At 46.4% G+C, this 23,195-nt stretch overlaps 1 protein-coding gene and 1 non-coding gene across 4 annotated transcripts in view; one reads left to right on the top strand and one right to left on the bottom strand.

The window, feature by feature from the left end:
• The window catches only part of GK5 (glycerol kinase 5), a 53,806-nt gene extending 32,297 nt beyond the window's left edge, over nucleotides 1-21,509 (top strand). For 2 of the 3 annotated variants that reach the window (XM_066240910.1, XM_066240912.1), the window contains exons 7-16: nucleotides 163-224; nucleotides 306-379; nucleotides 624-684; nucleotides 3,173-3,299; nucleotides 4,456-4,560; nucleotides 7,424-7,518; nucleotides 8,793-8,896; nucleotides 9,694-9,753; nucleotides 10,491-10,624; nucleotides 13,588-21,509. In XM_066240910.1, the coding sequence (XP_066097007.1) occupies nucleotides 163-224; nucleotides 306-379; nucleotides 624-684; nucleotides 3,173-3,299; nucleotides 4,456-4,560; nucleotides 7,424-7,518; nucleotides 8,793-8,896; nucleotides 9,694-9,753; nucleotides 10,491-10,624; nucleotides 13,588-13,736 (971 nt within the window). In that variant the 3' untranslated portion in view covers nucleotides 13,737-21,509. The remainder of the gene's footprint in view (nucleotides 1-162; nucleotides 225-305; nucleotides 380-623; nucleotides 685-3,172; nucleotides 3,300-4,455; nucleotides 4,561-7,423; nucleotides 7,519-8,792; nucleotides 8,897-9,693; nucleotides 9,754-10,490; nucleotides 10,625-13,587) is intronic. The other variant, XM_066240911.1, reaches the window with a different exon arrangement.
• On the bottom strand, nucleotides 2,965-3,040 carry TRNAG-GCC (transfer RNA glycine (anticodon GCC)). The gene has a single exon. It is a non-coding gene; the product is annotated as a tRNA-Gly (tRNA).
• Nucleotides 21,510-23,195: the final 1,686 nt, after the last annotated feature.

Below are 23,195 nucleotides of genomic sequence, written 5' to 3'. Positions count from 1 at the left end.
TTCATAAAATGTTTAGTGGGAAATTGCTTTGGAGACTGTGCCCTGGAAATACACATTTTGGGATGAATTTTCAGGCAAAAATAAGAAAAAAGAAGGACTATAAACCAGGGATAGGTGTTTCCATTACCTGATAATAAACGATCGTTTCTGCTGTAAATCTAGGTTCTGAATATGCCACGGATTTTTCGAACGCCAGCACGACTGGACTCTTTGACCCGTTTAAGGTACAGGGTTTTTCCTTCCTTTTAGAACCATCCGTGTTTGTGTAGCTCGGTGTGGACCCTGATGTGTACTTTTATGTCCAGATGTGCTGGAGCGGCCTCATCACCTCTCTGCTTTCCATCCCGCTCTGCCTCCTGCCTCCCGTGAGGGACACGAGGTAACACTGAGCTGGGGGTCCAGACACTGACGACACGGTTGTCCCCGGATGCGTTGTGTGTTGGGGAGGAGATAGCAATGCGGTTTAAAGCTAAAACAATATTTGGTTTTTATGTTTGGGGGGGGTTACCTCAATGAATGTACATTTGTATAACTTTTGGGGCTACGCTAAAAAACAATTTGCTGAATTTTAAAATGAATGGTTCTAGTGCTACAACGTATTTTTCCATCAATTGTATTTGAAGCTTTAATTTTGGATCAGTGGATGAAGACATCTTTGGTGTGTCTGTACCCATAAGAGCCTTGGTAAGTTGAAGATCTGTGGGTTTCTCCTTGTACGGCAAAAAAGTAAATGAGTAGAGATGAATAGTTGGGATTAGATATGAGACCAACAGGGTCTTTGCAGAATACCATTAGGGTGTCATTTTTCTTTTTAAGTTCAAGTTCCTTGGCTATAATCAGAAGTGTTTTCTGTATTCTGGAAAGCAGATTGCTGGCCAGTCTTTTATCATGGAAGTGCTTTATAACCTTCTCTGACTTCTCTATATATTGTTTCTCAGAAAACTTAAAAAGAGAAAGTTGTATTCTGAGTAATTTGGTTTATATTTGATACTCTGAGATAAAAAAAAAAAAAGAAAAGAAAAAAGAACAGGAATAGGTCCCATGCTTAGTTTCTATTTGATACAGTGTCACTGTAAACAGTGTTAGGGCAATTAAAGAAGTACATTACACTTTCTAAATCCTTAGCCAGCATCTAGCTGTGGAAGAGTGAAAAAGGAGCCGTTTCTGGTGTGAAGGTTCTTTCTCGATTCCTCTTTCTCTCTGGATGCGTGAGTCAGAACTTGGAGAATCCCCAAGACTTACCACCCAATTGAGAGGCCGTGCCGAGCTTGTCTTTGATTTCCTGTCATCGCTCAAGCGAGAAGTGGGGACCCTCCGTCCCTAGATAGACAGTCGCCATAGTGGTCAGAGGAAAAAAGTGGGGGGGAGGGGAACTGAATTCCCAAATTACAAATTCCTGGTCATTTAGAGAGGAAGGAGGCTCAGGTGTAGATTAAGGTACGGCTGGAAGAATTATGGATGAGTAAGAAAGTGTTCTTCAAATGAGTTTTGGTCCTTCACATATGGCTGGAACGGGTATCTACATTTAACTATATTAACAGAAGGTTATAATTTTTTTTAAATAAAAAATGTACAGTTGGGAGATGCATTTTTTTGTTTTGTTTTGTTTTTACAGAGACAGAGAGTCAGAGAGAGGGGTAGATAGGGACAGACAGACAGGAACAGAGAGAGATGAGAAGCATCAATCATCAGTTTTTCATTGTGACACCTTAGTTGTTCATTGATTGCTTTCTCATATGTGCCTTGACTGTGGGGCTGCAGCAGACCGAGTGACCCCTTGCTTAAGTCAGCGACCTTGGGTCCAAGCTGGTGAGCTTTTGCTCAAACCAGATGAGCCCGTGCTCAAGCTGGTGACCTCGGGGTCTCGAACCTGGGTCCTCTGCATCCCAATCCGACGCTCTATCCACTGTGCCGCCTCCTGGTCAGGCGCATGGTTTGAGTTGCATCTATTTGTAGTTAAACCTATACCTATCACTCTTCCTGAAAGAAAATTTATGAGGTCAATTATTTTGACTAGTGAATGAAACCACCTATTAAATGTAAACAAAAAAATCTTGGGTTTTTTTTTCCCCCTGCACAGTTTTTATTTTTTTACTTCTAAGATTATCCCTGTCATACTTAAAACTCATGAAGTAGGTTGCCCAGTAAAAATTCCTGAGGCACATGAGTTATCTACACAATGTTAGTTCTAGGGACCCGTATCCTGTCCTCATTGGTCTCTGTTCTTTCCAGAGATTGTTTTTCTTAATTTATTTATTTTTCTTAAGTAAGAAGCAGGGAGGCAGAGAGACAGACTCCTTCCTGCATGTGCCCCAACCGGTTTCCACCCGGCAAGCCCCCCTACTGGGTGATGCTCTGCCCATCTGAGGCCACTGTTCTGTTGCTCAGCAACTGAGCTATTTTAATGCATGAGGCCAGGCCATGGAGTCATCCTCAGCACCCAGAGCCAACTTGCTCAAACCATTTGGGCCATGGCTGTGGGAGAATAAAGACAGAAAGGAGAGGGGGAAGGGTGGAGAAGCAGTTGGTTGCTTCTCCTGAGTGCTCTGACCGGGAATCAAACCTGAGATGTCCATACATCAGGCCGATGCTCTACCACTAAGCCAGAGGGCCAGGGCCTCCAGAGATTTTTTTTTTCTTTAATGATTTTTTTTTTTTTTTGTATTTTTCTGAAGCTGGAAACAGGGAGAGACAGACAGACTCCCGCATGCACCCGACCGGGATCCACCCGGCACGCCCACCAGGGGCGATGCTCTGCCCACCAGGGGGCGATGCTCTGCCCCTCCGGGGCGTCGCTCTGCCACGACCAGAGCCACTCTAGCGCCTGGGGCAGAGGCCAAGGAGCCATCCCCAGTGCCCGGGCCATCTTTGCTCCAATGGAGCCTTTGTTGTGGGAGGGGAAGAGAGAGACAGAGAGGAAGGAGGGGGGTGGGGGTGGAGAAGCAAATGGGCGCTTCTCCTGTGTGCCCTGGCTGGGAATCGAACCCGGGTCCCCCGCATGGCAGGCCGACGCTCTACCACTGAGCCAACCGGCCAGGGCGAGATTTTTTTTTATGGAAAAAGAGAAAAGGGAAGAAGATGCTGAACCGTGAGAATACAAGTGAGACCGTGGGATGCAGTGAAGGGGCCCCTGCCAGGGCCCGGGGGTCTCACGTCTGAATGTTTCCGGCAGGTGGCCGACCAGCAGTCGGCCATGTTTGGGGAGTGCTGCTTCCAGCCAGGGGACGTGAAATTAACCATGGGAACTGGAACGTTTTTGGATATTAATACTGGAAATTACCCTCAGCAGAATTTTGGAGGTAATTACAATTTATCCTACGAATAAAATACCACTTTTGCATATTTAGCTGTCATGATACTGTTTCCCCATTTCATATTAAGGATACTCTCTAACACACTTCTCATTATTATTCATCCCCACTGACCTTTTACCTTGAGATTAAAAGCATGAAAAATGAGAGCGATGTTACAGAAAAATGAAGAAAGACTAGGGTATTAGCTTTACAAGAATCTACCTGGAATAGGTTGCATGTGTGTAAAACATCTTTCTAGGCCTCTAAAACATCTTTTGTGTGTAAGAAATTTATTTTTTCTTTTTGTGAATTTTATTTTCGAGGTGATCATTCTCAATTAGTGATTTTTGCATGTGAATGACAGTTACTAAGAATTTGTTCTCCCCAGTGGGAGAAATCCTGGGAGAATTTCTGGTATAAACTGAGAAGGCTAATTGTATCACTTTTACACCCAGGGTGGCCAGGGACCTCTCAGTCTGGCCTCTGGTCCCCTCACGTGGTTACTTAGTAACGTGGTTACTTAGAAACACGGTTACTTAGTAACGTGGTTACTTAGAAACACAGTTACTTAGTAACATGGTTACTTAGTAACGCGGTTACTAAGGGGTGGATTTCCAAATCTTCATCCTCCCTCCCACCCCCGGTAAGCTCTTCCTTTTCCCCTGCCTGGGAAACGGAAGCTGGAAGATGTTGGTCAGTTGGTTACTGCATGGGGGCCGTTTCTGTTTATGAATCTCCTTTAGAAACCCCAGGTGAATGAATAGATCAGACAGCTCCCATGCAAACCGACCTCGTAATATCCTTTTATTTCTCAATTAGATGTTGCTTCTATGTCTTCAGAGGCACTGACAGGCAGAGCTGAGGAGAGCTACTATGTATGTTCCTATCCAGTGCCCGGCCTGTGCTGAGTCCTTTCCATGTGTCAACTCAGTTTGTTCACCCGAGGGCTCGCTGGGGCAGACCTGAGGCCACGAGGCGAGGCGTGTCCCAGACCCCAGCAAGTGGAGGACAGAGGACTGGGGCTTGCCCCCCACCCCTGCCCCAGCGTCTGACTTCGGAGCCACTTGGCTGATGTTTTTTAAGTTAACCACGTTATTCCATGGTAGATGTCTCCGCCACACTTTAACTGTTTACTACACACACTTCATTGCTCATTTTTAAGGCTTTTACCCGTTAATTGGGTGGAAGATTGGGCCAGAGGTCGTGTGCTTGGCCGAAGGCAACGCGGGAGACACGGGCACCGCCATCCAGTGGGCACAGCAGCTGGGTGAGTCGTCACGCCAGGCTGAAGGGCGCGGGTCAGCAGGGTGCTCAGAGGAGACAGGGATCAATGGCCCATGCTGGAGGGCATGTGGGATGTTTCTTCCTGCTATGGGGAGGGTAAGAGGCTAGGCATTAAGGAGAGGCCCTGAGAAGCCCCTCTCTGCGGGTGGGGTGGGGGCTGGCCCAGCCCGCCCCTGGGGGAGTCTGCTTGCAGTGACATCACTGCGGCCGGCTCTGCCGCTCACCTTCCTGGTGGAGGGGAGAGGCCCAGTCCTTCTCCTCCTGCAGGAAAGCCCAGAGCCCAGGGTGCTCGCTCCTTGCCCCTCCCTGCCTGCCTGCCGGCCCCCGCAGCCCGACCCAGGAGAGAACAAACTGGGTGCTGTTTAAGAGCACATCGCACCCTGAGGGAGGGCGACCACGTTCAGTTACGCACGGCAGGTGGCTCCGACAGGGGGGGTAGTGGAGGAAACAAGGTTAACATTACAGGATTCCCAGATCAGAACCAGGAGGCGAGCCCCGAGGAGCCGACTCCCTCCCCAGTCTCCTCACCCTGTCTCCCTGCCTCGCGTGGATGGCCATGCCATTGTTTCTGTGTGTCCTTTCTGTTTCTTTTTGCAAAAGCGTGAAGATACATGCATGTTTTCTTACCCCCTCCCCCCCCCCCTTACATAAAAGGTCATCTGTATGCCCTTGTGTATTTTGCCATTTTCACTCAACGTAGATTCTGGGACTTGCTTCACATCAGCCGCAGGGATCCTCCACGCCCTTTTTTTCAGCTGCATATACTCCACCGTGTGTGCTATGTATCCGTAGCTTAGCCAGCAGGTGGCCCGCACTTGGGCATCTGAGTCGTTTCTGATATTTTGAAAACACAGATCCTCTTGCACATTTGTGCTTTATGTTGTTGGAGGTGTGTCGTGAGAACAGACGCCCAGAGGTGGCATTGCCCTACCAGAGGACGAATGCACTGCCGTTCTGTCGGATAGGGTCCCATTCCCCGTCCGGGGAACGGTTTCATTCTGCATCGCCCCAGAGGTGGCCGCAATGGTTTCCCCTACAGCCTCCGCTTGCCCGGAGTTTTCCACATAATCAGACGGTCTGGTTGGGTGAATGGCGGAAGTTGGGGGCTGACGTAGGAGTCTGAGGCAGGGGTCAGACTTTCGAATTTTTGCCACCCTGGATGGGTGAGAAGTGACGTCTCAGCGTCGAGGTGGCGTTTCTCTTATTTTGAGTCAAGTTGAATTTCTTCTCTCCTGAGCCCTGCTCCCCAGACCAGCAAGAGGAGACTTATCTAGACGCTCCATCTCTGCACCCAGTGTGCAGACCAACCCGGCTCTGGAATCAGGCTGTCCCAGAATGTATCAGAGGAAATAGAGAGCAGGAAAGCTCCGGCCGGTCCGGTGGTCCCTGGAGCACTGCTGTCGGCCAGCTCCAGCTGGTCTCCTCTGCGCTCACAGACAGTTTGTCCGTGAGCTCCATCCGGAAGCCCCAGTGGCCCTCGTGGGGGGCAGGGTGGAGGCTGCCCGCTGCAGGACCTCCCGTCGGCGAGCTCGCCTGAGGACAGTGCATGTGGGAGGTTGTTCAGAGACGCTCTGTAGGTGGGGACAGACCAGCCAGCACAGACTGTGGGTAAACCAGACTTCTCCCCACCCCCTCGTCTGTTACCAAAAGTGTTCCTTAAACCAGCCATCTGGGGTGTCTTCCGCATCCTGATCTTAAAATGTAGATATTTGGATGTGATTTTTTTTTTTAATTTTTTTTAGCAAGTACAGGTTTCCAAACCAGTGTTTTCTTTTTAATAATTGGTTTTTGAGGCGCTACAGACTTTGACGTGGTATGTGGGCATTTTGACCAAGTGAGTGTGACTTAACGGTAAGGAGAACTGTCACCCTGAGTGAAATTGATCACTCCTACTGAATGAGCCTGGGTAACTTGAGCCTTAACCGGAGGTGTTTCGTCGTGGAGCTCACGCACGGCGACAGCAGCCTTCGGCCGGTCAGCGGAACCGCTTTGTAGGACAACACAGTGGTCCCTGCTGAAGCAGGTCCCGGACGGGAGGACCCCGGCCTGACAGTGACACCCCTTGGCTATAGCAGCCAGGAGGAGTGTGTACGTTAGCCTAAAACTGGGAACCCCCACGTGCACCCTTGCTGCAGACCAGGCTCCTCGGGAGCTGGTCACACGCTGGACTCCCCCACGGGCGTGGGCGGGTGACGGGCAGTGAGTGACTCACACACGTGGGGTTGAACAGGGGGCTCTGCATCCCGATCTGGGTGCTGGTGACCTGGGTGTGTTCACACTAGGAAAGGTCACCTCACCGTGTGGACACTTAGGATTCGCCCGTTTGCCTGTGGGTGTGACCTCTGTCAGTAGGAAGCACACGAGTGAATTAGATCCTGATGTTTTGTCTGTTTTTTAAAGAGTGACTTTGGAAACATCCATCGTCACTGCCCCTTATGAACCTACACACACCACTCTGGTAGCTGATCTTCCCATCAGAAAACTGGAATGAGTCTCATCTTCAGGAGAATACACTTTTTAATGCCAAAAAACACACAGCACTGATTTAAAAACAAAACAAAACAGCTCAAGTACCTTTAGAGGACAAAGTCAGGCCCGCTGCAGTACCAGCCTGTCTGTCCCCGGGTCCCCCAGGGGCTCGTGAACCTGGGCAGGTGTAAGACCCCCCTGGTTCCAGGCTCTGTCTCCCCCTTTGTAAGTGAGCACCCTTTCCTGTTAAATTCACAGTAAATGTGGACACAGGTCAGTACTCGTCATGTAACCTAATTCTCTGTCCCTCCCCAACCCCTCCGTTTTGTTTCAGAGTTTTTTTTTGTTGTTTGTTTGTTTGTTTTTTGTGTTTGCAGATCTTTTCACAGATGCCACCGAGACGGAAAAAATGGCCAAAAGTTTGAAAGATTCTGAAGGAGTTTATTTTGTCCCGTCTTTTAGTGGATTGCAGGTAGGTGGAGACTTCGTCCACGGCAAGTAGACGCCCCTCCCGGCCCCACCCCGCCGACCAGGGGCGTGCTGCTCGCTGCCCCGCAGAGGTGGGCGCTGGCGGCTCGCGGGTGGGAGGCACGGCCCGGGCTGGGGTCTCCGCGCCGACGCGGTGTGAACTCCGGGAGAGGACCGAGCGCCTCCAGCCGCCGTCCCGGGGGGAGCCAGGCCCGGGCAGGTTTATCCCAGACCCAGCACAGGAGACCAGGGATGAGTTTCCAGTGGCTGAGCAGTCGTGTCCCAGGGGAGGGAAGTGCCCGTCCTTACAGGAAGTGCGTCCCTGAGAACTAGAAACACGTGGGTGGCAGCACACACACGCTCACCCACACACACATCTGCCTGGGTGTATTTTGCACTGCTGTACAGATTGTGTTAAACTTTTTTTTTTAAAAAAAAGCAAAATTTCTAACCCTGGCTGGATAGCTCGGTTGGTTAGAGCATCGTCCCGAAGCACAGAGGTTGCCAGTTCAATCCCCAGTCAGGGCACAGACAAGAATAGATCGATGTTCCTGTCTCTCTCTCTCTAAATTGAATAAAATAAACATTTAAAAAATCAAAAATTCTTATTGTGATAGATGATTGATAATTTTGCCTAATTAAAAAGTGAATCCAGTAAAAGACTTGATTTTCTAATATTTAAATTTGTATTTAATTGAAAGATCTGTGATACTACCTTTACTATCTGCATATTGTTACAAAGACTTTTTAAAAACTTTTCAGGTATATTATTGTGAAGAAATTGCATTTTTATTTTAAACAAGGAGACAGAAAGGAAGGGAGAGAGATGAGAAGCATCAGTTCTTTGTTGCGGCACTTTAGTTGTTCGATTGTTTTCTCGTATGTGCCTTGACTGGGGGGTTCCGGCTGAGCCAGTGACCCCTTGCTCAAGCCAGTGACCTCTGGAGTTAAGCCAGCGACCATCAGATCATGTCTGAGCCCACACTCAAGTAGTTATCATGGGGTTCTCAAACCTGGGACCTCAGCGTCCCAGGCCGACGCTCTGCCCACTGCACCACTGCCTGGTCAGGCTTCCGTCCCTTTATCGACTCTAACCTACTTGAAAGTCCAGTTACAAAGTTATTGTAACATAGAGCGTCATTTTGGGCTATTATTTTAAAACGACTCAACTCCGAATAGGGATTGTTTTTCTCTGACATGGTCGTTACTGTGTAATGTGTCCTTGCGTCTGTAGACGTAATTGAGAACAACGATAGTGTCTTGCTGTCCCCGCCTCAGGCTCCACTGAATGACCCCTGTGCCTGCGCCTCCTTCATGGGGCTGAAGCCGTCCACCAGCAAGCGCCACCTGGTGCGAGCCATCCTGGAGGCCATCGCGTTCAGGTACTGGAGCCCGCCCTGCGCGCGCCCCCACCCCCACCCCCGTGCGGCACCGCCGTGCCCGGGGTTCATTTCTGCAAAACCGGACATTTCTTCGTCCTCATCGAGGCTGTGCACCTGTAGTGTCGTTCACACTGTATGTGACATAAGCAGTTCTGACTGCTCGTTTTTGTAGCATCTCTTACTTTGCTTCATAGTAAATAGTCCCAGCACCACTTAGATAGGAGATCTGAAAATTCAATGCTTTTAAATATATATATATATATATCCAATTTCCAAATCATAAGAGATTCACAATGTGGACTTTCAAAGGTTTTTGTATCTGTATTCGTGAAGGAGATTTCTGATATGCTCCTGCGATACTCAGAGGTCGAATCAGCAGAGTTATTCCTGATGTGTGTTTTCCTGTGATCGTTTTGGTCGGAGTCGCTGACTAACAGCGAGAATAGGGCTGTCATGGATAGGGAACATTTTAATGTTTAAAATAGAATTTCCTGGGTTTATAAAACGATTCCTTTTATAGTTGATGAATCCTATTAGATGTTACCTAGGGTATGTCTTCTAGGTAGCGATCTTTTACATGGGTGCTTGCTGGCTAGTTTTATTTGTGGGAACACTTATAGAGAACATGTTCAAAAATAAGAACTGGGTTCTTATTTGTGTCAGGTGATAAAGCACCAGGCCCTGAGCCTCTCTATCAAACGGCTGTTTTTGTTTCTCTCGATGACAACACGTAGAGAATAACTGTGGTTTCATGTGCCTCTCAACAGTTATCTTACTTTTTTTTTCTTTTTCACTAGAAACAAACAGTTATTTGAGGTGATGCAGAGGGAGGTCCGTGTCCCCGTGACAACCATCCGGTGCGTGGACTCTGTTCCTAGTCGGTTTAAGGAGAGATCAGAAGTCAGTGGCAGGAGCCTGACCTGTAGTGATGCAGTGGGTAGGGTGTCAACCTGGGACGCTGAGGTCGCCGGTTCAAATCCCCGGGCTTGCCCGGTCAAGGCACCTAGGACAAGCAAGCAATGAACAACTAAAGTGGGGCAACTAGGAGTTGATCCTCACCCCCCAACCCAGTAAAATCTTAAAAAAGAAAAAAGGAGTTAAGTGTCAGGTGCTGTTAGTATTTTCATCACTGTGGTTATTCAAGAGTTCGAAAGGAACTTAAACCTATGGCTGCTTTGCAACAAAATTCTTGGTTATAGGAAGGTGGAGAGGAGAGGAGATTTTGGATTTATGGAGACGGTAAAGCAGTGGAGTTTGGAAGGCTCTGAGCACCCGTCTGTGTCTGATAAAAAGCGTGCCTGGCTGGCGGCCTGACTCAGCAGCCTGGCTGGATGTTCCCTCTGCGGGTTCACCGTGAACCAGTCCCGGGCAGACAGCAGGTAGGAATACCGAGCCCAGGAGCGAGGAAGAATGTTCCGGGGTTACTCAGTCAGGTTCTCTGTCTTCAGGTCAGTCTAAGCGATGTCACTTTAGAATTGAAGAGTAAAATCTCAGATCTGAAAAAATACGCGACGTCTTGAAAAAAACTGACTAGTGTTTCTACGCTTTCGCTGAGGCCGGTGATTTACCTCTGGCTCCGCCTTGCTTCCCACAGGGCAGACGGAGGAGTGTGTAAGAACAGCTTTGTCCTGCAGATGACCTCCGACCTGATCAATAAGGACATAGACAGACCGGCCCACCTGGACATGTCCTGCCTGGGCGCGGCCTCCCTCGCGGGCCTCGCCGTCGGTACGTGTGGGTCTCATCAACACGGGAGCCGTCTCCCGAACTGTCTCTTATAGGCGGTGTTTCTCCTCCCAGACCGCAAAGGTGCAGAGAGGGTCTGGACACCTGGTGTCCCCGAAGCTCCCTGAGCCTATGCCCGCGACTCACACAGTCCTCCATGAGCTCCTGGGTGGGCTGGCCTCAGGCGCCCCTTCCTCTCACCTCGCTCCTCCAGTCCTGGTGTGGGGCGCACAGACCGCTGGTCCGTGGCGTTAGAAATGACCCCCTCCTTCTATGTGGCCGGGGCTTGTGGAGGCCCAGCTGCGTGGCCGCCCCTGCTGGGTGGAGAATGCAGAAGACACGGCCCCACGCAGGGGTCTCGGCTGGGAGCAGCCGACGAGTCCACCGCTTGTTAAACTCGGTGTGAAAACCAGCCAGTGGCCAAGGCACATGGGGTAGCCAGGCTTCCTGGAGGAGGTAGCGTCCTGCTGGGTCTGAAGGGTGGACAGACGGCAGGAGAGGGGAGGGTCCGAGGTGAGCGTCCAGCAGAGAATGCAGTGCCCACACAGCGAGTGCCGACATGGGCAGAGCCGCAGGGGCCGGGCAGGGGCCTGGAGGGCCAGGTGCATGGACTCCTGAGAAAGGGAGCCCGGGCCGGGGGTCAGCACTGGACAGCCACCGAGGACTCAGAGCAGGGTAGGGACTCGCGCAGGTCACGTGTGGCTGTTAGTGGAAGGGTTAACTTGGGGAGGGTCACGAGGGGACTGTGCGTGGCCAGGCAGGGGCCCTTTATGCAGCAGGGTGCCGCCTTGGGCCAGGGAGTGTGGTGATGTACTCCTTGTGGGAGGGAAGAGTGTTTGTGCTTGTGCGGAACAGAATATTTCACACTTGCAAGTTTGAGGCTCAGAGCAAAGTCACAGAGCCAAAAGGCATGAAATCTTGGTAAGTTCAACTTAAAGTTTATTCTACTAAAGATCTGTTCATCTGATTAAAATCATTACAGTCACTTTCATTTGTTCATTGATGATTTGACTAATTCAAGTTTAAGAAAATAACTTCCCTTTAAAAAAATTATTCCCATTTACAAATTTAAAGTTGTTTGTATATTACAACCCTCAAAAATTTAATATAGTTAATTAAAATATATTTTTTCTTTTAGATTTTATTGATTTTAGTGAGAGAGAGAAAGGAGTGGGGGGGAAGAGTAGGAAGCATCAACTCATAGTAGTTGCTTCTTGTATGTGCCTTGACCAGGCAAGCCAGGGGTTTTGAACTGGCGACCTCAGCATTCCAGGTCAACACGTTTTATCCACTGTGCCACCACAGGTCAAGTGATATAGTTGAATTTTAAAAATAATTTCACATAATTAACTGAACAAACTTAGACCTGTACCAAGAAAAATCTTTTAAAGTACTTAAACAACTCTTGCAAATTGAATAATTTATGTTTATAGTTATAGTAGATCAAATTCTTGTAAAAATTCTAATAAATTTATAAAATCAAATCCTTTTACACTTTTCACCTCGCAAGAAGAAACATGTCAGATCCTCTTGAACATTTAAAAGACTTTAAATGGCAAACACATGCAGATTATTCATATACATCGTAACAGTGGCTTGAGTTTTATCTGCTTCATTGTATCTGTATTTAATTTCAACCCTGTTTAATACAGTGGAATGTCACTAACTTCTGGGAGGCTGTTTCACCTTCTTCAGGATGCCTTGCTGGATGGATTCTTGAACGTGTTTCTTGCTGCTATCATAAATCCCGTGATCCTCTTTGTAAAGAACGGTCTATGCCGGAACCCCAATATTATCTTGAGTAGAAATTTAAGTAACTTGTATGAAATGCGATTGTTTGAAAAAAGAGACTATTTATTCTATTAATTCCCAGCTTTGAATTTATGCATGTCCTAGAGAGTTGCCTCTTGCCTCAAGATACATTATTTTATCTTTGTTTTTTTTTAAATTCTATAAGAAGAAAATATACCAAGAAATTATTTATTTATTATTTTTTTTTTTTATTTTTTTGTATTTTTCTGAAATGAGAAACAGGGAGGCAGATAGACTCCCGCATGTGCACGACTGGGATCCACCTGGCATACCCACTGGGGGGCGATGCTCTGCCCATCTGGGCCATTGCTCTGTTGCAACCAGGGCCATTCTAGCGCCTGAGTGGAGGCCATGGAGCCGTACTCAGTGCCCGGGCCAACTTTGCCCCAATGGAGCCTTGGCTGTGGGAGGAAAAGAGAGAGATAGAGAGAAAGGAGAGGGGGAAGGGTGGAGAAGCAGATGGGCACTTCTCCTGTGTGCCCTGGCCGGGAATCAAACCTGGGACTTCTACACACCAGGCCGACGCTCTACCACTGAGCCGACTGGCCAGGGCCACTTTTATATTTTTTAACAATATATGGTTGTCCTAGATATGATTTGGAGACTGATCACACTTAAGGAAAGCTGATAGTTAGAAACCAAAAGATTTTAATATCCTGGTGTATCTATCTTGCAGAATTCTGAAGCAACAAAAAATCCTTTGGATGATATTTTAAAACAGTGGTGGGCAAACCACGGCTCGCAAGCCACACGCAGCTATGTGGCCCCTTGAGTGCGGCTCTTCCACAAAATACCACGTGCGGGCGCTACCTCGATAAGAAGTGTACCTACCTGTATAGTTTAAGTTAAAAAAATTTGGCTCTCAAAAGAAATTTCAATCGTCGTACTGTTGATATTTGGCTCTGTTGGCTAATGAGTTTGCCGACCACTGTTTTAAAAGAACGACTGTTATGCCAGAGCAAACGATGGCCCTGAACCATTGCCTGGCCTCTGTCCACAGCTGCAGGCACTGAAGTGGGTCGCACAGTGGAAAAAAATAAAAAATAAATAAAAGAACAATTGTTTCCCTTTGCACCGATTCACATAGACGTGTGGATAGACTTGATGGACCCATTTCTTTGCTTTGAAAATGTGAGAAGGTGCTTCCTCCCCAGGGTTCTGGAGCGACAAGGAGGAGCTGCGGAAGCTGCGTCAGAGCGAGAGGGTTTTCAGGCCACAGAAGAAGTGGCAGGAATACGAGGAGAGCATGGGGAACTGGGTCCGAGCCGTGAGGCGCTCCATGAACTGGTACGACAAGACCTAGCGCTGCCCAGCGCGGCAGGAGGCCACCGGCCGCGGGGGGTGACACCCAGACAGGGTGTGGGCTCGGGGACCCAGCACCTGGGAGATGGAGGTGACCTCTGCTACCCAAGAGAAGCGTTCCTTCTTTTTTGAAAACAACAGCAGCAGCAGCAACAATTTTAAACACTCTCATTTTTTTTTACCCAAACTTTGGAAAGATTGTATGGCAGCAGTACCTCAAAACTTTGTATCTTCCGTTTTGCAACAGATGCCAAAGGACGTGAGCCTTGTACAAGCTACGTTTGGACAGTGATGGGTCTTTCTTTTTTAAAATACTGGGCCCTGTGGTCTGTGTGAACATGACCATGTACTGTCCAAATCAGCAGTTCTGGGTCAAGACCGATCACAGTTTGTTCCAAAATTATATGAAATGTATTCTTTTATTTAAAACTAAGTGGACTGTTCAAAGTCCAGATAGCTAAAAACAACAATAACTGAGGAAATGTGGAATTTTGAAACATTAATATTTTATACTTAAAGCCATAATTATTTGATTTGTATCCAAATGTAAGTTCAATATGTATGTCTCAGATGGGCTTATTGGTTTGTAGTTCTTTATTGGACTTTAAGACACTGCCTTAATATTTTCTTGTTTAGCCAAATCTGAGCATTATTTATGTATTAAAAACACTGACAAAAAAAAAAAAAAAGAACTTTAGCAAATGAAACTAACCAAGGGTATTGATTCCTAAGGAACAAGAAAATGCTATAGTTTTTTTCTTAAATAGCATTTCTTTCCAAAAGTCTGGCTAAAGTATAACATTCCCCCCCTCTTTTTTTTATTTTTTATTTTACAAAATGCAAGTATAAATCTTGCCTGCCTTCTCCTGATTTTTATCTTTCTTAGCCGTTGAGTTGTTTGCATAAACGTCACTTGTGTTGATGAAGTGCCTCACTGAGGGGGCTGACTTTGAAGAAAGTGCCCTGGCTTTCCAGTGACTGAAGAGCTGTCTTCCTCGGGTATTCTGCGTGTCCCGTCATCTTTGTCACTTTGTTCAGTCTACTCATCTCTGTGAGATGTGCAGCAGGCAGCTGACGGAGCCCAGGCACGCGGAGGGAGGAGCAGGGGACAGCTCTCTGTCCCCTGACCTTCTTCATAGAAGCCTGGAGGTCACCTCCACACCTGTTCTCAGGTTAACCGCCCCTCCTTCCACTTGGGCTCGGTCCCTCATTGCCGGAAATGATGGGTAGACCCTCCCTGTGTGTCCCGCGTTATCACAGAAAGTCCTGCGGCGAGCCGCTGATTAGTAATGTAATTCAAGGAGTGACTGTTGTAGGGGGTTTGGGGGCTCTTTTTTGTGTGTGACTTAGGAAGTCCCCCCCCCTCAAAAAACACAAAAGAAATGATGGAGAAATGTGTTGGTAGCATTGTTTGAATGTGTCTGTTCACGAGCTGAAAACAAGAATGTTCCGATTTTACTTGTATTTTCCTGAATGCCATGATATATTGTCACATTAAAAAAAATTTATTTTTAACATTACAGTTGACATACAATATGAAATTAGTTTCAGGTGTACACCCAGTGATGAGACATTTCTATAACTTATGAAGTGATTGATCACCCTGATAAATCCAGTACCCACCCGGCACCATACATGGTTTTTACAGCAGGGGTCCCCAAACTTTTTACACAGGGGGCCAGTTCACTGTCCCTCAGACCGTTGGAGGGCCGGACTATAAAAAAAACTATGAACAAATCCCTATGCACACTGCACATATCTTATTTTAAAGTAAACAAACAAAACGGGAACAAATACAATATTTAAAATAAAGAACAAGTAAATTTAAATCAACAAACTGACCAGTATTTCAGTGGGAACTATGCTCCTCTCACTGACCACCAATGAAAGAGGTGCCCCTTCCAGAAGTGCGGCGGGGGCCGGATAAATGGCCTCAGGGGGCCGCAGTTTGGGGACCCCTGTTTTACAGTATGACTGACTGTTCCCTGTGCTGGGCCTCACATTCAGCGCCTTTCTGTAACTGCCCCTTTGTGCTTCTTAACCCCGTCACCTTTTCCATCCGCCCCCCCAACACCCCTCCCGTCTGGCAGGCATCAGAATGTCTTCCATGTCTGTGAGTCTGTCTTGTTTATTTGTTTTGTTTTCCTCGGTTACATATATCAGTGAAATGATACATTTCTTGTCTTTCTCTGTCTGACTTATTGCACTGAGCATAATACCCTCTGGGTCCATCGTGTGGTTGCCAGGGGTAAGATTTCACTCTTTTGTGTGTGTGTGTGTGGCCGAGGAAGATTCCATGGTACAGATGTGCCACCTGTCCCTCATCTGATTGTCTAACGAGAGACACTGAAGGTGCTCACTTAGCCTGGCTGTTGTCATCACCGCTGCAGTGAACACAGGGGTGTGTGTGTGTCCTTTTGAATTAGTGTTTTTGATTCCTTTTCATGGAAGCCTAGAGGCGGGATATACATGAAAAGGAATCAAAATTCCTGGCAGAATTAGGGGTCAGATTGCATTTCTGCCACTTCCGTGTCAGTGCACTTGAATTTTCTTCTTAAATGATTGTTTTGATCCAGCCATGTGATGCAGCCATATATTTATGTATATACATATATGGTGTCACTAAGTGCATTAATTAAGATTTGGAAATATTTTTGTTATGTTGAGGGGTTTTGTTTACTGTAGTAAGTCGGATACCATTACACAGACATCTAATTCTTCATTCTTTCTTTGCTAACGTCCTTTTTAAGAAGCGTGGTGGCCAGTTAAAGCCTTTATTATCAGAATCACGTGACAGCTGCCCTGTTCTGTTTCTTGTTGAGGCTGCTTCTCGGGGGACGTGATTTCCCAGGAAAACAATTCTACCCTTCCGTATTAAGGTATACCAAATTACAATAGTATAAATATCCAAAAAAGGGCTTAGTTCATCTCTTTTTCCTATTTTTCTTTCTCATCATAAAAATCACACTCCCAAAGAGAACATCTGTTAGATAATGTGGGAAAATAATTCTGAATAGTTCATTTTGGAATCAAGCCTCTGAAAAATCAGTGGCTAATTTTTCTTTCCTTTTGTTTGTCCGGAAGTGACTCTTTTATTTGTAATATTGTAGGCTGTTTTCAGTGACACCGTTTAATAACTCTTTCGTCAGATTGGACTGAAATCAGAAGTGGGGGCCCATGGGGGCTTCCGTGGTTTGTAGGGAGAAACATTTAATGGTCAAAGTCAAACTGAGCCAACGTTCCCCTTTTTCAGGTTTATTTCTTTATCTGCTAATGTGTGAAATTTTAAGAAAAATGGCATGCCAATATTGCTCATCGTGTTTTATTCTCCCATTATGGCCTGTCAGGAGATCTGTAGCTAGCTTATCAAAGAGCAGAATGTTCCTGTACAATCCTTCTTAAATGGTACTTGCTTTTACCCTATAGACATACTGATTTTTCAGGTATTTTTTTGTTTGTTTGTTTGTTTTTATCCAACTATGATATGGTCCCTCACCCTCAGCATTGCTGACACTCGGGGAAAGCCCGTTCCTAGTTTCAGGGGGCTGTTCTGCGCATTCTAGGACGCTTAGCAGCACCCCTGTCCTCTACCTGTGAGCCACCAGCAGCACCCCCGGAGTCGTGGTGCTCAGAGACGTCTCCGGACATCGCCGCATGTCCCCTGGGAGGCACAGCCGCCCTCCCCCCGCCGTCAGACTGTGAGAAGAGAACTGAGGACTCGGTGAAGGTCGAGTGTCTGTCAGACTCTTTCTCTCTGCTTCGTTTCATCGTAAGAAGAGTTGGTTAGCAAAAAGGGGGGGTGATGTATTAAAATACGGAGGGTTTCGACTGTGCAGGTCAAGGAGGTGCAACCAAAAATCTCACCGTCATGGCCTTCCGCCGTTGGTGGCCCCCGACCCCGCCCGCGCCCGCATCCTGTGTGGACTGATTTGAGCGGGGTCCCGGCTCCCGCACCGGGTGACGCGATCTGCCTTCCGCGCGCCTCCCGCGCGCTCTCTGCCTCCGTGCGCGCCTCCGCCGCGCGCACCTGCTTCCGCCGGGCTGACCTCTGTGCCCTCACGTCCGCGGGCGGACTTTGACTGTTTACAAGTGCAGCTTGTTTTGCACACACAGTGTATCCTTGTCGAACGGGAGCGGCTTACATTTGTTGCAAGTCAGGTTTGGTTGGGTTAGGAAGGATGACGTTCTTCTGTGTGAGAGCTAGAATTTCCTACTGTTTGTTTAAACATTCTTCATGCTTATATAATTTGCATATGAATTTATGTAGCGAGATACACACCAATAAGTACACAGGTTTACATTGATTTTTCTGAGGTGTGACTTGGAGACTTGCTAGTCACGGGTTTTGTGTGCGTGACTGCAGGCGGCTAACAGATTGAATCTTGAGAATGTCAGGCACTCTGGTGTTAGACGGAAGGAACTGGAAATAGCTCCCTTTGCAAGGGACTTATGACAGGGACAAATGTTGAAGTAGAAATAACCTGGCCTAGGAGTTTGAAAAGAATTTTATAATTATTTCAGGGGCAGGGGGACATGGCTGGACTCTGGGGGCTCTTCAACTTTAAATGATTCTAGAGTCACCCCAGAGATAGTCTAGAAGGCTCGATTCTACCTCCAAAGGATTTGGAACACCCCTGGCAAGTTCAGGTCATGTTTCAGAATCAGAGTTAAAAGCCCCAAACACACCCTGACCTATCTGGTCCCAGAATCACCCTTTCTCGTAGACAAAGCCCTACGGTCATCCGGCTCCCTCAGTGAGGGTGGGTGACACCCCAAAGAAGTCAAGTGGGTGGCCCAGAATCCCGTGGGTTTTGTTAGGTTTGGAGCCTGACAGCCGTAAATATACCAGCATTTATTGTTAGTAACTGGCTATGTTGTCACCGTACCCCCAGGGACCCGTGCGCCCAGAGGGACGCAAGGAAGGTCCTGGCAGTGGGGTGACGGAGGCACAGACCTGAAGAGCCGTCTCTCTGAGATTCTCTGTTATTTCACTTCCGCCGTCTGTCCCGTCTTTACTATACGTTTGGTTTCTGTAAGAAAATGGCCACGTCTGTGCGATGTCTATTGTTTAGAAAACAGATGGTGCAGACTCCAGTGTAGACGAGCGTGTCATTTTGAGAAACTGCCAGACTGCTCTCCGGGGCAGCTGTCCCATCTCACCCCCCCACCCCCCAGCAGTGCACGAGCCACCCACGTTCTCCACGTCCTCGCCGGCACTTGTCATGTAAACGTAATCCTAAGATCACCCTGACTGTAAAGCTAGCTATAAACATAAACTGATCCCCAAATCTAATCATAAGCTTAACCTGAACCCGAACCGTAAACCCATCTGTAACCTTAAATTTAACGTAGCCCAAACCCTAACCCTAACCCTTACCCTAACTAACCCTAAACTTATCCATAAGTTTAACCCTACACTGAAATGTAAAGCTAACCCTAACTGTAAAATTCTGAACCCTAATACAACCCTTAACCCTAACCTTAACCCAAGTCCTAAACTTAAACCTAAAATAAACTTAACTGTAAACCCAAAGCAAACCTAATCTTAACCCTAAATTTTAACCTAACCCTAAATCTAACCTTAACCCTATAACTACACCTAACTTCAATCATAACCCTAACCCTAAACCTTACATAGCCCTAAAGCTAAATCCTAACACTAACAGAAATCCTAATTCCAACCTCAACACTAACAATACATCTAACAACCTTAACCCTAACTCTACCCCAATCCAAACCCAAACCCTAACCCAAAAATCTAAATGTAACCCTGACTCTAACCAAAACCCTAAATCTATCCTAACCTAAATGTAAAACAAACACTAACCATCTCTCTACCATCAATAATCTTAATTAAAATCTGTCCCTAACCATAACTCTAACCAAAATCTAAACCAAATGCTCAGCCTAACTTTATCCTAAAATGAATTCTAACCTAACTCTATCCCTAATACTAACCTGAATCATAAACTTACTCCAAATGCTAATGAAACCCTAAACTTAATCTTAACCCTAAATCTCATTATAACTCAAAACATAATTTTAATCCTAACTCAATTTTAGCTCTAACCAAAACCCTGACCCTCACATGACCTAAAAAACTAAACCCAAACTCTATACTTAACCCTAACATAATAAACCTAACTGGAAACCAGCCCTAGTCTTAATCCTAACCTTAACATAACTAAATATAACCTTGACCTAAACCTTAAATCTAACCTTGACCCTAAACATAACCCTAAACCAAACCTGAGCCCTAAACCTGATTTCTAACATTAACCCTACCCTTAACCCTAACCCTTCTCTCGCCCTAAACTGAACATTAACTTTGTCTACCCTACAACAAATACCCTAACCCTAAACCTAAAACAAAACAAAAGTACTAGTATTAATCTTAACTCTAACCTTAACCCTAACATTAATCCTGACCCTAACAATAATCCTAATCATAAAACTAACCATAACCATAAACATAACTCTAAACCAGGGGTCGGGAACCTTTTTGGCTGAGAGAGCCATGAACGCCACATATATATTTTAAAATGTAATTCCGTGAGAGCCATACAAGGACCCGTGTACTTTACGCATTATCCAATAAAAATTTGGTGTTGTCCCGGAGGACAGCTGTGATTGGCTCCAGCCACCCACAAACATGAACATGAGCAGTAGGAAATGAATGGATTATAATACATGAGAATGTTTTATATTTTAACATTATTATTATTTTTATTAAAGATTTGTCTGCGAGCCAGAGGCAGCCATCAAAAGAGCCACATCTGCCTCGCGAGCCATAGGTTCCCGACCCCTGCTCTAAACATAACCTTAAAACTAATCCTCGTGCCAAAACCTCACAGTAAATCTTGACACAAGTCCTAACTCTAGTCATCAACCGAAACCTCCTTCGAATCCTAACACTTAACCTAACTTTGAGTCTAACCATAACCCTGACCTGAACCCTAAAACTCACCTTCAACCTAAACCTAAACCAAAACCCGAAGTTATTTTATTTTTACAAATTTCATTAAAAGTCTGGAGTGACATTGATGACTAAGATTATTCTTCAAGTGTGCGATTCTGTAAAACCTCATCTGTATGTTGCATTGTGTGCTCACCCCCCAAAGTCAAGTCTCCCTCATCATCGTGTATTTGACCCCCTTGTCCGCTTCCTATCTCCTTTGGGAACCACCATCCTGTTGTCTGCGTCTGTGACTTTGTTTCGTTGTTTGGTTGGTTGGTTCATTTGTTGCTTTTTGTTTTATATCCCACATACAAGTGAAATCGTAAGAGTTCCTGTATTTTCCATCTGACTTGTTTCGCTTAGCGTAATGTCCATTTGGTTTGTCACAACTGGCGCGATGTCATCATTTCCTAGGGTTGAATAGTGTTCCATTGTATCTATGCACCACATCTTCTTTATCCAACACTCTGTCGGGGGACACTTCGGTCCTGTCCATGTCTTGGTCATCACGAGCGATGGGTACATATGAATAAAAGTTCTCAAAGTTTTCAAGTGGATACCCAGAAGAGAAATTGTCAGATCATGTGGTAACTCTATTTTTAATTTTTTGAGGAATCTCTGTTTTGTATAATGGCTGTACCAGTTTACATTCCTACCAGCAGTGAATGAGTGTTTCTTTATCTCCACAGCATCTCCAACACTTGTTATTACCTGCCTTGTGGATAATAGTCATTCTAACAGGTGTGAGGTGGTATCTCATTTGTGGTTTTGATTTGCATTTTCCTTATAGCTAATAAAGCTGAACATCTTTTCGTATATCTCTTGGCCATTTGTCTTTCTTCTTGAGAGAGATATTTATAGGTCCTTTAGCCATTTTAAATTGGACTGCTTGCTATTTTGTTGTTGTTGAGTTGTATGAGTTTTTTTTATATATATTTTTTATATTAGCCCCTTATCAGAGGGGTTGTTGGCAAATATCTTCTTCCATTCAGTTGATTGCCAAAGAAATTGAAACTATAAAAAGGAACCAAACAGAAATCCTGGAACTGAAGGCTCGCTCAGTGAGATGAAGAATGCATCAGAGAGCGTAGTAAACAGAGCAGACCGGAGGGAGGAGAGAATTAGGGAGCTCTAAGATAGAAATCTAGAAATGGCTCAGGTGGAAGAAGAGAGAAAACCGAGAATTAAAAAATAAATAAATAAATAAATAAATAAAAGAACCCTATGAAAGCTATCTGACTTCTTTAGAATCAGCAGTATAATAAAAACGGGTTTACCAGCAGGAGAGGGGAGGGAGAAGGGAACAGGGAGACAATTCTAACAACTCATCGATGAGAACTTCCCAAACCCAGGAAAGACCCGGACTCTCACATTCAAGAAGCTAAAAGGACACGTCATCATCTCAATCCAAAGAGACCCACACTCCAGGACACATCATATGAAAACCTGAAAAGTTAGTGACAACGAGAATTCTCATGATACCAGGGGGGAAATAAAACTGCAACCTACAAAGGAAATCCCGCTAGAATATCGCAAGACTTGCAGCAGAACCCTTATCAGCCAGGAGAGAGTGGAATGAAATACTCAAAGTATTGAAAGAGAGACATCAAGGCCCTGGCTGGTTGGCTCAGCGGTAGAGCGTTGGCCTGGCGTGTGGAAGTCCCGGGTTCGATTCCCGGCCAGGGCACACAGGAGAAGCACCCATTTGCCTCTCCACCCTCCCCCTCTCCTTCCTCTCTGTCTCTCTCTTCCCCTCCCTCAGCCGAGGCTCCATTGGAGCAAAGATGGCCTGGGCGCTGGGGATGGCTCCTTGGCCTCTGCCCCAGGCGCTAGAGTGGCTCTGGTCAGGCAGAACGACGCCCCGGAGGGGCAGAGCATCGCCCCCTGGTGGGCAGAGCGTCGCCCCCTGGTGGGCAGAGCGTCGCCCCCTGGTGGGCGTGCCGGGTGGATCCCGGTCGGGCGCATGCGGGAGTCTGTCTGACTGTCTCTCCCGGTTTCTAGCTTCAGAAAAATACAAAAAAAAAGGAAAAAAAAAGAGAGAGACATCAAAGGCAAGAACCATGGATCCAGCCATGTTATCCTCTAGAGATGAAGGACAAAGAAATGCTTTTTCAGATAAACAACAGCTGAGGGAGTTGATTGCCCCGAGACCCACCATTATGAGACATGCTGAGAGGAGCTCCCGTACCTGAAACAAAAATGTAAAAATATACGAAGCTGTGACTAAGGCGAGAAAAGGACAGACAAGCAGGAAATCACACCCGTATTTTAGAACCAGGAATTAAACAATAATAACGATGGTTAAAAGGGGGAAAGCATAAAAACAACAACAACCCTGTAACTTCTGCAATTTGGAAACGTGCAGAAAAAGGGATAAAACATCTAAACGGGGAGGAGAAAAAAAAAAGACTGAACTTACAGGTGAGTAACAGTAAGGTGAGACATTTTACACAAACCCAACAGTAACCATAAAACAAATGGGAAGCTGAGATTTTTTTTTAA

Source organism: Saccopteryx bilineata, chromosome 8 (assembly GCF_036850765.1).
Source record: "Saccopteryx bilineata isolate mSacBil1 chromosome 8, mSacBil1_pri_phased_curated, whole genome shotgun sequence".
Lineage (NCBI taxonomy): Eukaryota > Metazoa > Chordata > Mammalia > Chiroptera > Emballonuridae > Saccopteryx > Saccopteryx bilineata.
The sequence above is the reverse complement of the archived record's forward strand: the minus strand, read 5'-3'. Positions and strand labels throughout refer to the sequence as shown.